This window comes from Gopherus flavomarginatus, chromosome 3, assembly GCF_025201925.1.
Source record: "Gopherus flavomarginatus isolate rGopFla2 chromosome 3, rGopFla2.mat.asm, whole genome shotgun sequence".
Classification (NCBI taxonomy): Eukaryota; Metazoa; Chordata; order Testudines; family Testudinidae; genus Gopherus; species Gopherus flavomarginatus.
The window spans coordinates 205,424,383-205,442,866 of record NC_066619.1 but is presented as its reverse complement, the minus strand read 5'-3'; the positions used below and the strand labels follow the sequence as shown (position 1 = coordinate 205,442,866).

Genomic DNA, 18,484 nt, shown 5'->3' with positions numbered 1-18,484 from the left:
ATGGCAAGGCAACCCTAAGCAAAGTTTTTGGTCCACGAACATACTGAAGAACCACCACACAACTGCTTTCAAAGACAGAGTACAAAATGAAAACAGAAAGATTAAGAAAAAGTAAGGAGCACTTGGAGACAAATAAAAAAATGGAATTCCAACGAAGATAGTCAAAAACCTTCCCCCTTTCAATTTTGTATAAACCCCCAAAATACTACTAATTAACACATTTGCCACCTTCTAACTTTGCAAATTGTTTGTTTTGATTGTATAAAATAATATGAGTACTGCAATAAAAATTATCTTGAAAGGATATAGGAATTGTGCAGGACATGCCTGGAGTGAGTGGGTCATCTGAGCTTATGCACAGTAGACTTATGATTTGGTACTGTAAGCCAAATTCAACATGGGGGAGAGGAAAGGGTTGTGTCTAGAGTGCTAGAGCTTTTTCCTTAGTTCCTGTTTTACTCTGGGATCCCCATTTACAGATTCTGCACCCTGTGTGAAGTAACTCTGTGGGACTGAACCATCCCTTGATGACCTTGACTACCACCAAGTCTAATTGGACCTATGAGTGGTGTTCTAGGTGGATGGGATTTGTGATGAGATGACGTTCTGGATCCTCATAAATTTGACAACTATTGTTTGGAACTATGAGACTGCAGCAGTGAACTATATGTTGGGGGATTTGCATTTAAAGTTGCTGTTTGGTAGAAGACATGAGCTGACTGAAATTTGGTTTGGTTCTCTAACTTTAATTGGTAGGGCACTTGTAACCTTAATATTCTAAATTTTTAAAAAATAGAGAAATGTTAAGATGCATTTTTTTCTAAAACACTTACATTTTAAAATAAATGTTCTATGGGAACTATCTTCCAAAGACCTTATTATACTTGCATCAATGCTTATTAGCACATGTCCATAATTCTATTATATACTGCAACTATTTCATTCTCAATTAAACACATTTATTTTTTGACCATATACAGCAGTCAGATAAGCTTCTCTTCCTGAGACCCGAGTTTTATATTGTTAAAGTGGAACAAGAGGGAAAACGTTTCTCCTTGCTCTGCTTGTCTTTGTAATACTGCTTCAGCATTTCAATTAGGTACATCTAGCAAAAACTATACTGATAAGTTGTACTGTATCTTACCTCTGTCACTGTCATATAGATATGCAAACTTGTTCCACTGATAGTATTCAATCAAGCTAAGAAGAGCTCCCTTGAGGTCAGGTCTCATCTGAATGACAAATGGGTGTGTTCCATCAGTCGGAAAACTGGGAGTTATGAAGGAGACATGAAGAGTTCCACAAAATGATGTTATAGTATTTACTGACTTCTTGTCATAGAATCCAAAAATTGCAAAGACGCCTCTTGAAAACTGGGAGCAGACTAGAAGAGATAGAAACAAAGAGAGATGAAATTGTATGAAACAACAAGGATTTGTAAAAGTTTGTTTGAAACCTATTACATATTTATGTTCTACAAACATGTATACTCACACACCTAAATTAATGGAGAAAGACAATATTTCTAGATATAACAATATATCTCATATTATTAATCACTAACAAAACTTGATATACCAAAAGCTACCTTAATACATGATACAATGTAATAATGTATTATATGGTTTACAATCAAAAAAGAATTATTTCAGAAAGAAAACATAATGGCTGATTTATGAATTCCATGTCTATTTTAAAAAACAGTATTCCAAGCACAAAAGCAAGCTGGAATTTCTTTAAAAATTGATAATTTCATGTCTGACTATAGCACAATTATTGAAATTGCTACTTTTTATCCTATTAAATATAATCTGGTTTTGGTGACAAGGCTTTTTTAGACTTTTCTTTCTTGCAAAATACCTTCAACAAATACATTTTCCATTTGTACTGCTTGAGGAAATTGCAAATTCAAAACTACACACCAAACACACAAAACAGCAAACAGAAAACAGGATAGAGGTAGTGGCACTGTATATTGTTGCGTTCTAGTGCATTGTTTAATTAAATGTTTAATATCAGCTTTTTAGGACTCAGCAAAAACTGGTCTTCTGGATAACACTTGAGGTCACATACAAGAAAGAATAATCTCTTGATTATTCTTTTTTTTTAAATCAGTGCTACAGACAATTCAAGCCAATGACAATGCTGATCACTGCAGCCTGGGTAAACATCTATGCTTTTCTAGGTCATCCTGTTCATTGACACAACAAATCATAGATTATTAGGGTTAGAAGGCACCTCAGGAAATCATCTAGTCCCACCCCCTGCTCAAAGCAGGACCAATTCCCAAATGGCTCCCTCAAGGATTGAACTCACAATGCTGGGCTTAGCAGGCCAATGCTCAAACCACTGAGCTATCCCTCCCCCTCAATAGTGCATGTGTAGAAGAATATATGGTTCTGTTCACTAAAACTGGGGTGAGGAGGAGAATAACTGAAATATTCACTGTACTTCTGCTGTGTTATCCCTGAACATCTGTGTTATCTGACTCACATTTCTCCTCTCTGCTTTCATAGTCTGTATGTAGTCACCTGAAATAGTAGTCAGATCCATCAAGAGCATATGCCCATTAATCTTGACTGCAGTCCTTCAACACAATGTGCTGAGATCTACTTTCAATTGAATTGATGTAAATCTGGCGTATAATAGAAGATGATGTTGCCCAAGTATTAATTATGACAATAATTGACTATGGAGACTATATTTTAGGGCATTGACACTCAAACCCAAACCTCAGTGGTTCAGAAGCCAAATTAGCAATCAACATTACTCAAAAATAAGAGTAGTGTGAATTCATTGTTTCATTTTCTATAGTATTATATATTCATATGTAAAAAGTATGACAGGGGAAATATTTAATTTATATATATATATATACACACACATACACACATAGTAATAATAGTACTTGGTCAGTCATTTTTTTATATATATAATTCTCACAGCAAAATGACTGACCAAGTACTATAATTTTATCAACTAAAATTGGTTAATAACATAGTAAAAGCATCCTGATTGGTTAATAATTAAATCACACAGTGTTTTAATATCATGTGCTGCAAAGAGTCAATGAAGCCACATTAAAGAGCCACTTGGGCCTGGAGAGCCTCAGTCTGAGTATCACTGTTTTGGGGCATATGTAGAGGGGTAGAATTAAGGTTGAGTTAATTTCAGAATTAACTGACTTCTCATTGATTTGTTTCTCAGACTTTGACTAGTATTAATGAAATGTTTTCTATTTTTAATTTTCTTGGTGTCATGAGCTAGCTGGCCCTTTAAGGCAAGCCAGGCTAATCTTTGCCTGTGACCAAGCAGCTAACCTCCATCTTATGGTAATATGACAACTTAATGATAATTAGTGATCCAATATGTGAAAGGGTTAGGAAACGATTATACAAACAGAGAAGAGAACTCTGTTAAGGATTATGTTGTATGGGTTAGGAGCGGGAATATTGAGGTGGCAGAAAAGACTTGGGAAATACACGGGGTTTCAAGTTCTTCATAGCTAAAACCAAAAGATTGATCTTTACAAAAAGTATAGCTACAAAGCAATGGAAACTGTATCTGTATGGAGAACAAATAGATACAGTTAAAAGGTTTAAATTTCTAGGACGAATACATGATACTAAATTATTCTGGAAAGAGCATATAGACTATGTTAAAGATAAATGCAAAGGAAGGATCAACCTATTTAAAAGTATTGCTGGAACTAATTGGGAAGCAGATAAGAAAAAAACATTACTGATGGTATACAGAGACTTAATCAGACCAGTTATTGACTATGGTTGCCAAGCTTTTTGGGTCGGCAACAAAATCAGCACTTTAAAAATTAGATTTAATACAAGCACGGGAACTATGAGTTGTGTATGGTGCATTTATTACAACACACATATGTGCTACAGATAGTTGCTAGTGAAATGCCAGTTACACCACAAATGAAATTATTGGACCTAACTTTCTGGGTCAAAGTTAATGGGAATTGCAAAGATAGAGGTACCAGATAAATATATGAAGATTGTTGGGAATTCAATAGGCAACCTATAGCACACAATGTTGGAGCTCCAGCTGCCGTTTGAGTAAAAATGTGGAGTTGAAAGACAAGGAAAAACTGAAGGAAGTCAGAACTGTTAGTCATGGAAAAAATAGTTATGGATGGAAATTAACATGTCTAAATGTGGATTTAGATTTATTTTATAAACTTGTTGGTAAAAAGGAGACAATTGGTATAAAAAATAAGTATACCAGTATATAGATCAAAAGTGGGGTTGTTTTTGTCAACTATATATATAAGTGGGTCCAAAAAAGGGGGGAAAACCGTGAAGACTAGGGACAGCATATTGTTTATGAAAATTAGGAATTAGGACATTTAAAAGAACATCCAATTTTGTAGCTGTCATGACAGCTGACCGAGTAGTAATAATGCTGGTGTTAAACTGGATTTAGGAGGTATACCTAGCAGTAGTGATCATTTTTTTTGACTCAATATCAGGTCTTATGGCAATAAAAAAGGGAGTCTCTGTAAGCATAAGTGATTTACTCAACTAAATTATATTTCTAATAACAGTACAGATGGGAATACATGTAGCATTAGCCTGCATCCCAGCACTGGGATAGCAGGAAACAAAATGGTGGACAAAGCAGCTTAAAGGACTGTAGGAATGGAAGGATTGATAATATCCTGCAGTAAACTGGAATTCAAAACCTTAGCACAGAAAAAATTAAAAGAGAAATGGCAAAAAAAATTGGTTAATTAAAAAAAAGAGGAAGTTTTTTTTTTAATTTTGCTCTGGAGCTGAGAATAACAACATACTTCAGGCCTGCATAGGAAAAATGAATTGATTTTGTTTACAGTACTAACTGGCCATTATGGTTTAAACAAAAATATTTTTGAATAAACACAAAGATGGACTATGTGCATGCTGTAAGATACAAGAGAAAATTGAACATCTTTTATGGATATATGAGGGTTGAGAAAGAAAAGGAAAATTTAAATGGCTCAAGGGAACAAAAGTTACATTATATTATTTAGTGAAAATATGAGGGAAATGGGGCAGTATTAGAAAGCGATTGCTACATGACCTGAAAGACACAGGGCAGAACGAGAGACTATAAACTGCCCAGTATTTAGGAATTATAGTTGGTGGTGGCTCTAGACTTTCCCGTCAAGTCTGCTTCACCGTGGGCAGGAAAAAAAAAAAACAAGAAAAAGGGATAGAGAGGCTACAGAGAAGCAGGGTTGCCAAGTGCCTAGTCGAAAAGGGTGCTGGTGGTGATGACCGGAAAGCTAAAAGTCCAGTCACCACAGCAGAGTTAAGGCAGGCTCCCTGCCTGCTGTATCTCTGCACAGCTCCCAGAAGCAGTGGCATGTCCCCCCTCTGGCTCTTAGGTATAGAAGCAGCCAGAGGGCTCCGCATGCTGCCCCCACCCCAAGTGCCAGCTCCATAGCTCCCATTGGCCAGGAATCTGTGAATGGGGCAGTGTGCAAAGCTGTGGCTAATGCCTAGGAGTCAGAGGGGGGGACATGCTGCTGTTTCCAGGGGCTGCTTGAGGTAAGCGCCGCCTGGAGCCTGCACCCCTGACCTTCTCCCATACTCCAACCCCCTGCCCATATTCCCTTCCATCCTCTGAACCCCTTGGTCCCAGCCCAGAACCTCCTCCTTCACTCCAAATCCCTCAAACCCAGTCCCACACCAGAACCCACACCCCCAGTCCTCCCCACACACCCAGAGTCCCTGGGGAAGGGAGACCATGAGGGAAAAACTGCTAGGACAATAAACAATAAAGGAAGAACTTTGCAGGGAGGCCTTCAGGGAGGGCCAATAAGAACACTTCAGTGGAGCCTGAGAGGGGTGTTAGAATTATTATTTAGATGTTTAGCTTAGACTGTCAGTTGGACCTTTTGTTACCCCAGAAAAGGACAGAACTTTGTGACTTGGCTGGAGGACCGAGCTACAGAAGACCTGCAGAGAAGAAGATGGTTAGCAGGAGGCACCACAGACGTGGACTGCTTACAGACTCTCATCTTGACATAAGTGCACTGCCTTATAACTGTTTTCTAATCAAAGAGAAAATAAAAGGGAGTATCAAGTAATTTTTCCTTTCTTTTTTCTTTATCATTCTGCCTATCTTGCCTGCCTCTCTCTAGTACTGAGAGTCGACCTCTGAACTCAAAAAATGTATACCACTACCATCACCACAGCATCTGAACACTAACGCTATGCCTACACTGCACACCAATGGTTGCTGCAGGTACAGTGAAAGGCTTTGGCGGAGGGGGGAGGTGGGAAGGGAGCAGGGAAAGGCTCTGGCAGCGGGGAGCCGCTGGATTTTTCCCCCATTGCCTCCCCTCTGCCAAAGCCTTTCTCAGCTGCTGGAGCCTTTCCCTGCACTGAGGAAAGACTCCGGCAGCAGGGAAGCAGTGGGACACTATGCTGCTAAAAACAGCAATGTAGATAGGGAAGGCACTGCTCAGGCATATAGAGAACTATGCATAAACCCACAGGGTTCAGACATGCCTAAGCAGTTCCTCACTGTCTCCACTGCTACTTCTACTCATTCTGAGGGGTGTGCAGAGTATGTACTTTATGTACCACTATAAGGGCTGTGCAGTGTAAATATATCTAAAGGGTGAAATCCTGACCACATTGACTTCAGTGGGCCAGGATTTCACTCTAAGTGTACAGATCTCAGATGTAAAAGTAGAAATGAAAGTAATTAAAGAAAAAAAGTATAAAGACTTCTAAGTATCCCTCACTACAGTAAGATGCTGCAGATCTACCAGGGCTAGAACTAAATATATTCTAGTCAGGAATCTCCTTTTCAATGCTACAGCATTAGAAATTTCCCATTTCTTCTTCTGAAGGGCTATAAGCTGTGGTCTTTAAGCCTGTTATGGGTATAGAACAGGGATAGGCAACCTATGGCACATGTGCCAAAGGCGGCACACGAGCTGATTTTCAGCAGCACTCACACTGCCTGAGTCCTAGCCACTGGTCTGGGAGCTCTGCATTCTAATTTAATTTTAAATGAAGCTTCTTAAACATTTTAAAAACCTTATTTACTTTACATACAACAATAGTTTAGTTATATATTACAGACTTATAGAAAGAGACCTTCTAAAAATGTTAAAATGTACGACTGGCATACGAAACTTTAAATTAGAGTGAATAAATGAAGACTCGGCACACCACTTCCGAAAGGTTGCCGACTCCCAGTGTAGAACTTAATATTGGCACGTGTTGGGAACATTCCACATTTGGAGGAAGGAAGGATCTCCCTCTCTGGCAGGTTATTTTGTTTCAGGCTTTTTTTTTTTTTTTTTTTACAAATTGGATTTATCTAATGGATCTGCAATTTATCACATGCACATCAATACCATCTGTGGATAGAATCTGTATGCGCCTAAAATCTCCACAACTGCAGTTCATTTCTCAGTAGGTATCTCTGCAGATTTCTAAGAAAGGCTGTATACTCTCTGAAATTGTCTTCCTATGTTTTAAGCTACTGAAACTCCCAGTTCTAGTTACTACTTTTCTACTCTTGGTTGATAAGAATCAACTGTCAAAAACAACTAGCTGCTTCCAACACTCCCAAGAACAAAGAATCCCTTAAACAAAGAACCCCTTAAACTCTGCCAAGTGAAGGGACTGCAATCCTGGAATCCTTGCATGGGCGGCACAAAGGAGTGGGGTTGGGAAACTTCTTTAAAGATTAAAATGTTCCCCACTTCCTAACTCATCTACTGTGCAGCTAAGCAGGGGGCAGTCAGAGTCCAGGCTGAAAGAAATAAAGCTAGGGAAAAAAAGTATTCTGATATCTTCAATGTAGTCTAATATTATCAGTCACACATTGTGTAATGATGTTTGCTGTGCTGTTAGAACTGATTACAAAAGTTATTTAAATGACTGATATTTAAAGACAATAAAAATATTCACTTTGAGGCTCATTTACTTCAAGAAGGTTGCACAGATGGGAAAACAGAATTTGCTCCTGATAATCTATACAACTGTCAAGCAGTAGGAAACAGCATACAATTTCAAATGTTAAACTACCTGGTCCAATCAGAATACAGGTGTCAATTTTAAACCTGGACTACATTTTCCCCCACCCACAAGCATTAATCTTATAATTATATGCTGAAATAGCCCAAGCCTGTGGTGCTTTCATGTGCAAAACTCCCATTAAAGATCAATAGGAGGTCATCCATTGAATGCCAGCGAGAGACACATTTACAATATGCTCCTAGACTTGTCACAAGGCAAATAGTCTCAATGATTCTGGGGCATTTGGCCTCTTGGGAGCAGGAGGGAAGAAATGAGGAAAGATGCTCATATGTATATATAAGATGAACCAGTGAATAATGTAAAAACTCTAATTCTTTTTGGCAGAATTCCCACTCTGCAATGTCTACAGTGATACTGCTGTTGCTGGAGGACATTAGTTTTACAATGGTGAATCACAAGCTGTTCACTGTTATTAGGTTAAATAAATCATGATGATTAGGACTCACAAACCACTGTAAAATGAATGATATATTTAATTAAAAACATTATAAGCAACTGCCAGAGTTAATTTCTCTCAAGTTGTCTTATTTTCAAGTGTTTTTCTTGTGTATATACTGTCCTTTTTGTTAGGACTGGAAAATGACAACATAAAAAGTTTAGTGGAAAGCAAATCCATTATATAAAATTCGTGGAGAATAGTTGTCCGCTCTGACACATAACTGCTGGTTGTCAAAAATGAGATAAAACAATACAAGGTACTGGAGAAAGAAGAGACCCCAGTACGTTTTGCTTTCATTCAGCAAAGCATTTAAGTTTGTGATTTAGTCCCATGGAAGTCAATGGAACTTAAGCACATGCCTAAACTTAAATGTGCTAAAATGCTTTGCTCGATTGGGATCTAAAACACTTGGTTACTCCATTACAATCTCTTGCCTTGACAACTGTAACCATCTCTTCTTGGGCTCCTTGCTGTTATCATATTGTTCCCCTACAATCTGTCCCAAAATACAACCAAAATTATCTTCTTTGACTTCTGGCCAGACCATATTAACCCTCTTTTTAAAAATAATTCCAAAGGCTTCCACTTGCTTACTGTTCTGTGTTCAAACTTCTTGTCTTCATCTTCAAAGCCCTGCAAAACTCTTATCTTCTTATCAAAACTCATCTTATATTTTAATATTATCTTTTCCCCTCCTCATCACCTTTTCAATGGCAATTAGACTGTAAGCTCTCTGGGCAATAACTGTCATGATACTTGGTTTTTTCCACATTGCTGGGGCTAAATAATAATAATTAAAAAAAAAAAAACAGCCGCAGAAATTATTTGACTCCTGTCATTAGTGGCCTGCTTTAAAAAAAGACATGTTAAATATACAGTCTACATATTACATTCATTTTGGTCCTTAATATGAATCCAGTCCTTAAAATATCTAACTTTAAAAGAGTCACTGCAGATTTAAGAACTTAAAATATGAAAATTCATAAAATGAAATTATCAAAAAATATGTACATTTGTTGCATTATAATATGGTCTCGAAGGGTAGTTAATTTTTTTCGGTCCTTATCAAGGTGAACATCGACAGAGGCGTAAAGTGAGTCAGAAATGGTTTCCTCGAAGTATGTATGTAGAACAGGTTTCTAGTAATGTCTTTCTAAACCATCATCTCCTACATAGAAAAAGATAAACCTAAATGTCCTTAAAACTCAAAGACAATGTAGGAGGAAAAAATCCTTGAATTCAGTTAGTAAATGTTCAATTAAGTTATTGTAGCAGTTGCTTAGCAGGATCTTCAACTAGTTAAGGTTGCAAATGGCTTAGATTATAACTCTTTTTTTCAGATGTTCCTAACTTTTGAAAATATTAACCTTTTTTCTATAAGTTTCTATACTTGGTCTTCACCCAAAGGCAAATATTTTCAGTAAAATCTCATCTGATTTTAGCCTTTTAATGCTCATATTTTGATCAAAAGCATTAATCTATTGTAATTATAGTAGATTAGTTTGTTTTGACTTTTTGTGCTAACTAGATGGGGTTGGGGGGCTTGGCAAAATTTGATTTTTTTTGTATATTCATGGTTAATATAAATTTTTATTTTTAATCTTTTTTTTCTGATTTTTATCAGTACATTTTCATACCAGTACTTTAGGAGGCTCTCAGTGCGGCTGTGGGGCAATTGGCACCAGATCTCTGCAAGCACAAGATGTGGGGAAGGTTGTGAGCCTTGTAGGACAGAGCAGAGACTGCCAGCCATAACTGCAAGGAGAAAGATGAACCTCTGGTCACAGGCAAGGGCACTCCACTGCTGAATGGCTCATGCCCACAAACAGCCCCCACATTTCAGTTAGTGAGTGGGGCTGCACGGGTCTCCCTACAGGGCCACTAGGTTTAAGGTGACCAGATGAGAGGAACAAAATATCAGGACACATTGGGGGGTGAAAAATCGGGACGGGGGTGGAGGGTAATAGGAGCCTGTATAAGAAAAAGACCCAAAAATTGGGACTATCCATATAAAATCAGGATATCTGGTCACCCTAAGGGCTACAGAACTGATGACCCTGGATCCCAGCACATGCAAGGTACAGGGGAGGTTGCACTTGCCAATACAATTTCAGTGTGTCAGGTGAAATCAATGCATACTGCCATTTACCAATTTAAACTGAATCCTGTCAAGCTTACACACACAATTTTATTTGCTATAAAGTCTATGGCACTAATTGTTGACTGAATCAGAATAATTCCAAGACTAACATAGGGACATAACTATATATCAAATTTCAGAGCAAGTTATTTAATCATGTCCAATGAAGTAATGATTCCCTCACTTCTAAAGAAAATATGGCACAAGAGTAGAGAAACAGCTAAAAAGGACCAGAAGATAAAGGAAAATGCATGTTGGGCTGAAAAGTTGATAGATGAAGAGGAAGCAGCCAGGAAATGGGAGACAGAAATTGAATATCCCCTTGGTAATTTCAACAATCATTCAGCTTCTATGATAGGCCATGTTAGAAACAAATGGACATTAGAAGAGAACAACAAACAACAATACACTGAACAAAAGTAGTAAAGGACAATCAAGAACCACAGCTGCCAAAAGAATTCTTAGATGATAGATGCTACATTAGAAAAGCATTATGTGAATAAAGCAACAATATGGATTGTTTTCAAAAGCTATCAACCAAATGCAGCCTAGCAGAAAGCATGGGTTTCTTCTCAGCAAGGGTGAAAGGTGAAACATACAACAATGGCAATTCAGAATCTGAAAACTATTGTAGTTCAGGACAGCATGATATAGAAATATGGGAGGGAGGAATAATTATGCACAGTATTGCCAGCCCCAACCATTAAAAACCATGAGTCAAGCCGCACAAAATAATTAGTTTTTTTAAAGCCATACATTTAGATTTCGTGCAATTTGCTGTCCGGTTAGCTTAAAGTTCTCAAGATTTTCTCTGCAACCATGAGGGCAAGAAACCTTCTCTTTTATTTTATTTTATTGTAAATGAAGGCTGAGATTCTCATATAATCTCTAAATTCAAGCAGCTGGGCCTTCAGGGGGAAAAAATCACAAGACTGGGGATAAAATTGCAAGGATTGGCAATACTGAATATATAGGCTTAATTAGACAATTCAAATGATTAAAACTAGGAAGATATGGTGGGGTTGGAACCCGATTTTCCTTTACCCAAAGGCCTAACTTTATACTAATTTTAAAGGTCCTTTTATACTATCAGAACAGTGTAAAGAAGCCTTACTGTGCACCAGAGTAGGCCCTGTCCTGTACCTTAGCCTACACTTTTTTGCATAGTTATCTCATGCAGAACCAGAGTTGGCCCATAATGAACAAATGTTTTGTAATTTTCTTTCTTTTGCAAATTCTGTACATGCGTCAGATCTTCAACGTTCAATACTATTGAACGATATGATTACTGAATAAAGCATGCTAAGGAGTGATAAAATTTGACACAGTAAATTCAAATCCCAAACATTAAAAAATCATAATCTACTCAGCGAGGAATTGCACATCTTCCATACATTTCTGTAGAGTTTTCAGGACTGTACTGGGCTCATAATCTATGGTATTATCAATCACAGTGGCTATACGCTTCCCTGAACCATGGATTTTATTGTCTGGCAACTCTGTTGAACAGTGGAAGTACAAATTTGTCAACCTTCCAAATCTATCTGAAATCACAATGTAATTCCTCAAAGCTCAACTTTAAGCACTAGTAAAGATACCTACAGATAACTGACACAAGCTGACAGGAGGCTGCGGAAGCAGATTATTCCCACCTGCCCATAATCTTTTTTATATATATGAAATTTACTATTATATTTAAATTTATGTTTATTTTTTTCTGCTGATTAAGGCTGATCCTGCAAAATTTTACTCATATGAGCAGCACTTACTTACACTAATAGTCATTAAGACTACAGGAGAAACAAGATGGGTGAGGGAATATTTTTTAACCTCCTTGTTTCTTTCATATCGTGGGACCAACACAGTTACAACAAACACTGCAAACCTCAAGACTACTTGTGAGAGAGTAAAGAGGGCCCAGATGAGTGAAAGTTTACAAGATTGGGCTCTATATTTGAAAAACAATGCCAATATAATATTCCCTTTGTCTTCTGTAGTAATTTTGCACAGTAACATGCATTTAGACTTGAATCATGAATTCTGTTTGGATTATTGCTTAATACGTATTGAGTAGGTATTTCCATTAAAACCATTGTTAATTAAATTGGCATTATCAGGAAGCTATTTCAAAATGAGAACACATTTAAAGAGAGATTGTATTGGGTAAAAGGATATTGTACTGATACTTTAATTCTAAAAACATATGCTTTTTTTTTTAAAGGGAAACAAAGAGCTTTTTACAAAACCTAGAATTAAATGGAACTGTTTAATTATTTCATTTATTTATTTTTATGAAAAACCTTTGTTCTTGGTTTAAATGCAAACAGTGTAGCTTAGTGCTAATGCAGGAGAACTAGAAAGTTAAATAAGTCAATTCCAGACTGAGAGAAATGCAAGTAAATAAGAAGTATAAAAATTAGATACTGATTTTATTAACATACCTGCTTTAGTTTTTTTAATCTCTGACTTTCACCTGACCATGAACCTTCTGTTTGAGAAATTTTCTTCCCGTAATGCTACGGGAAATTTATGACCAGTATTTCTCAGAGTTTGTGTCTTTGCCAGCACTTAAAAATTATAGTAATTTTAACACTTATACCAATTTTCAGCCATAGTCTTTAAGTACTTGACAAATTATTATCCCCATTTTATAAGGGAAAGGGTGGGTAACTGTCTCAGAGAGGCACAATGATTTATCCAAGGCTATGCTGCAATTCACTGGTAGGGTCAGAAATAAAATGTAGGACCTTTGATGTCCAGATCCATGCTTACTCCACTAGGAACTTGATGCTGCTCTTCATTTGAGGCTACTGCAGCTGCATAGTAACCATGAACTTTTGCCTGTAATTTGACTACTGGGAAAATTGTTTTAAAACAGGGCTTTGGAGAGGAGCCCGGAGCTCCTAATCCTAAACCACCTAAGGAAAGAGCAGATGGGAAGGCATGCCATATAGCATATGAAAAGGGGTCATTCACCCCCTCTCCAGCTCTATGTATCAGGCCCTCACTATGGTCACAGGATGGAAAGGAGCAGTCCCATGGTCCTACCTCCTCTCTGTCCCATTTGGGCTTGTGTGTGCCTTCAAAGTGGCATGGAGGGAGCAGTCACCGTGTTTCTTCTTCCATGTTCCCTTCATAAATACCCATGTAAGGTCTGGTCACCAACCAGGCTCTTGAATAGTCTCGCTGAACTCAATGGAACTACACAACTAACTATGGGTTTGCAGGATCAGGCGCTGTAATTCTGTGCACACAGTTTTAAATAAATCCAGACCAAAGCTGCATCTTTATAGTTTTTCCTTTACTAATGTAATTTACAGATTGCCAGGAATAGGTTTATGTTAAGACACTGATAAATGGCAGGAGAGGTCATGTATATTCCACCACAGTCTTCAGTCAAATAAATACTAATCAAATACCTCATCAACACTTACTATGTATATTGTGTGCCAGAATGAAACAGATTTTTCACCTTCACAAGACATTTTAACCATATGGTTTGATCAATTTATATGTAGATCTCTTCTTTTAGTAGAACTTTTTGCAACACCTGTTAGTCCATATTGTTCAGTTGACTCCAATAGAACAGAAATTAATTAAAAAAAAACATTCCTATACTTATTTGAATAGCAATAGAAATGCAAAACAAATAAAGGTACTGTTTTTACAAAAGTCTGTAGTTGTACATATACATGGCAAGTGAAAAAAATGTAAATTTACAAGGAAAGTAAAAAATACTTAATATAGGAAGAATATGGCCAAACATTGCATCAAAACTAACATATTCCAACATTACCTGAACTCGGACATTGGTAGATTAACCTATGCAAACCTAGCACTGAAGTTCACACAAGAGAACCAAGCTACTAGGCTAGCTTTGAATCTGGGAATCTCTCACACTAAAAATAAGTACCACAAAATAAAACAGTTTCCACCTGGGTCCAATTTTCTGCCTCCTGAGAGGTGTCTGATAGCCCCTACCCCTTGCTGTTGAGTTCAGTGGAAATGAGAGTGCTTAGTCCCACACAGAGTTAGACTTCAGTAAGCACGTGATCACAACATGATTTTAAGGGACACAATGAGAATTATGGCTTTGCATCTATGGAAAAGGGCTGTATAATTCTATCAGCATATGATTGGAGAATTGGTAAGATTTCACACCCACCGTTCATAGGTGCAAATGACTACACAAGGTACAAGACAGTAGAAAAAAAATCAAGCTCTATGTCTTTGTAACAAAGTTGCTAGTAAATCTCTTTCATTCTATCATATATATAATATGTGAAAGATTTACCAGTAACTTTAGGGAAGTAAATGATCTCCTAAAACATAATGCAAAGAGAAAAATCTGCACAGGACATCTTGCTCTCACTATTACTATGCAGCCAAAATTATTCATCGTATTTTAAAGATGGCCTTGTTTTCATGACTACAATCTATGTAATGTTCATGCAGTGACTGTTTAGTATATTTTAAAAGTCAGTCAATCCTAATCTATTTACAAAGGAAAATTTGAGGAAATAAACCTATTTCCACTCTCTATGAAATACTCCAGTCTAGATAAACAGAATTATGAAATACAATATTGCATATGCCATGTTTCACTGTGTAGTTTCTAACACCAAACGGGGAGACAATCTTTTTGTGCTTAAAAACACAAACCATCTTACACTACGTTTGTTGCCTGCTTTTAAAGTTCTGTGTCCAGTAAAGTGTATAAATTGTAAAATTAATCTGAAGGCTGTCAAACAGGACAATTCTAAGAACCATGTGGATTATTTAACCTGAGGTAATACAAGTACTTGTACTATGAAAAAAATTGGAATTATAATCCACAGATAACAATATTGGAATAGATGAATAATATTAGAATATATGACTAATCAGAAGAAATATTCACATGTAATAACAAACATTTGTAATCACTTTGAGAAGAAGGGGAGTTCACATCAAGAAACTCTTCTGACAGTAAAGAGTTTAGTATGGCTCATTTTCCTGTTTTGCCACTCCTAACACAAAAGTATGGAAGATATATGACCTCGTTTATGTAAATCTAACTATTCTCAGCCTTCCTTGACAAATTCAAATGACAACCATGAAAGTCAAATTTTGAGCAAGCATGTGCTAACTACCTTAGGCAAAGTCCATCATCAAACATTATTCATACTTAATTTCAAAATGTGACTTGACCAATGTTTGTTTACCACACAGATTGCATTGAAAAGCTTTCTTTGACTTAGATTTCATTTTTGGAGGCCTTAACTTGGAGTGAGCTATTATATTAAAAAGATGCTTTGAGGAATGGTTGATTTATTCCATTTTTACTTTCAATCTCTCTCCCTTCCCTACCCCCATTTTATTTTCCCTCCTCAATTGTTGTATCCTTTCTACAATTACCACTGTGGGCTCTTCACACTTAGGCAGAGTCAATGTTGATTTGTGGCTCAGCTGACAAACAGCCAGCCTTGTGGCCAAAGCTGCTGTCATAGCCATTAAAGACGGGAAAGAACGTTAGGTCTTCTAGTCCATTCCTCTGTCAGTGCAGTACTCTACTTTTGACCAAATGCATCACTATCATCATGTGCTTGGCAAGTTTCCATTAGGCTAAAAAAGTATAATCTCAAACTTCAGTATCTACTTAACATGACAGTGCTCAACTCTGAAACAGTGGCATCTGAATACAAGCTTATAGAACTAATCTATTTCTATCCTTTTTTTATTACAAGCACACACTTCCCAGAGCAAATGGATTATCATTAAGCCAATTGCTATTTCTGATAATACTTTAGAAAAAAATCACTGAAATCTTTGCACTTTCTTCTAACTGGAGACCTCCTTACATGGCCATGCATTGGGTGCTTTGTAAAGAGACCTTATAAGAAAAGTATTATTATGGTTTTGTTGCCCCTTTGCAGAATTTGGGTCCAGTTTCTAGTGGGAGCCAAAATTGCTAATGTGGAGTCAGATATTTTCTTGGATTTATTTATTTACAAAACATACATAAATTCTGTTTCCTTGAACAGAGGTGGAGCAAACTACATGCAAACAACTTCATGTACAAACTAAAGTAAAAGCACCTTTGGCCAGCCCTTAGAAGCAGCTGTCAGGAACTTTTGTCTCTCTCCAGGGTCTCACACAAATCTAACCTAACAAACTGTGCCCCATTTCCTTCTTCAGCCTCTGCATGTTTCACTTGGGAATCCTCTAATCCCCTCCTCACAGGGTGCATTTTCATTAGGAAAAAAGGAGTGTTCTTAAGTTCCTAAAATTGAGTTAACTAACATGAGGTAAAATCCTAGTGAGGATAAGCAGTTTGTAGTTTTCACACTATATCTCACCTGGATATTCCAGGGATTTAAATTTCATGTGGATCCCTATTTAACTGAGCACAAAAAGCATTATACGTATGTTGAAATTTCCTAACAGGTCATTTTGGTAGGAGCTGTATCTTAGGAATCCCCTGATCAAGTGAGCTCACATCTGCCTCACAAACTCCATCATAGCCATTGAACTGTCATGTCAATTTTCAGGCTGATCTATATATGCAGATTTTAGAGAGGACGCAAAATTCAGCTTTAAATAGAAACTAATGTTGCATCCTTAGCTATAGGGCTTTTAAGATTATGCAGTGAAATTGATAGTGAATACTTGAAAGAGAAAATTGCCTAATAGCCCCACAAGTCTGTGGACAGAAAAAGCAAGTGTCATAACTGGACTCAAACTGGTTTTGGCTACCATAAGTTTGGAATGGAGTAATATAGTGCTAGCATGCTAACTGACCTCTGAATAGCAGTCCAATGGACTATATCTAGGGTCACAAATGACAAAAAGAAACAGAGACTTCTTGGGTCTTGAGAACCCTTTTCAGATACTAAAAGGCAGACAGAGTGGCAGCAACTGGATGAGACAAGGAATTCCCTTATATGTAAAGTTTTCATCTTTTTCATCAATATTCTGTATTTATAAATAAGATTAGGGCCTGACTAGATAAACATGTGATCAATTAAACTGTGTTTAGATCTTGCTTAAAATGTGTTCTGCCTGTGATATTTTCTGCCTTATGCAAAATAAGAGTTAACTTTTATTTAACATAACTGAAATTGATGTTACTTACTACTGCTACTGGATGCCCTAGAACGAAGGAAACTGACTTCTGACTTCCATGAAGGGAAAGGCAGGAGTGAGGTGATGGCTTGGTCACAAGGTCAAGAGCAAAACAGAATTGCAATTCCCCTCCCCAAACAGTAATGAAAAGGAACTGGCACAGGTCAGTGTGTGCGCGCAGGGAGAGTCAAATGACCGGAGGGATGAAAAGCCTAGTTACACATACACTCAAGATTTTCATTACATCTGTCACTGCACAGCACTGAAACCCCAAGAGCTCCTTATTTATTAAGTTTCACTTTAGCTATATTACTGATTATAGTATAATATTTCTAAGCTTCTGGTCATTGCCTGGTTGACTGACAAGCCTTTAAAGGCACATGCTAACTGTGAATTAAAATTACTCCCAGTTTGAATGACTTGTTTGGTTACCATTTTAAATTGTCTTTTTAAAATAAGCATCGCCTGTATGTGTCTAAAGAAGTTCCTTTATAACCAAAATTCTCATAACTAAAATTATGTATATTTAATTTATAAATTTTAGCTGACCTGGAAAATATTCCGTTAACCAGTATTTTAACTCACAAACATTGCACAGGCCATTTAAATATACAGGACTGAGGACCTGTGAATCTGACCCCACCCTTCTCCGTTAAAGAGAGTAATGAGCAACTGGTACCTCTCCTGACAGGAACAGGCCATGTAACATTCAGTAAAGGGATTATCTCTTCCTCCTTC

The 18,484-nt window shown here is 37.1% G+C and overlaps 1 protein-coding gene across 7 annotated transcripts in view; it reads right to left on the bottom strand.

The window, feature by feature from the left end:
- The window catches only part of GRIA2 (glutamate ionotropic receptor AMPA type subunit 2), a 117,260-nt gene that overhangs the window by 79,079 nt on the left and 19,697 nt on the right, over positions 1-18,484 (bottom strand). For all 7 annotated transcript variants that reach the window (XR_007773449.1, XM_050946310.1, XM_050946305.1 and 4 more), the window contains exon 3: positions 1,145-1,384. Coding sequence is in view for 6 of the 7 variants with exons in the window: in XM_050946310.1 (XP_050802267.1) it covers positions 1,145-1,384 (240 nt within the window). In the remaining variant the exon portion in view is untranslated. The remainder of the gene's footprint in view (positions 1-1,144; positions 1,385-18,484) is intronic.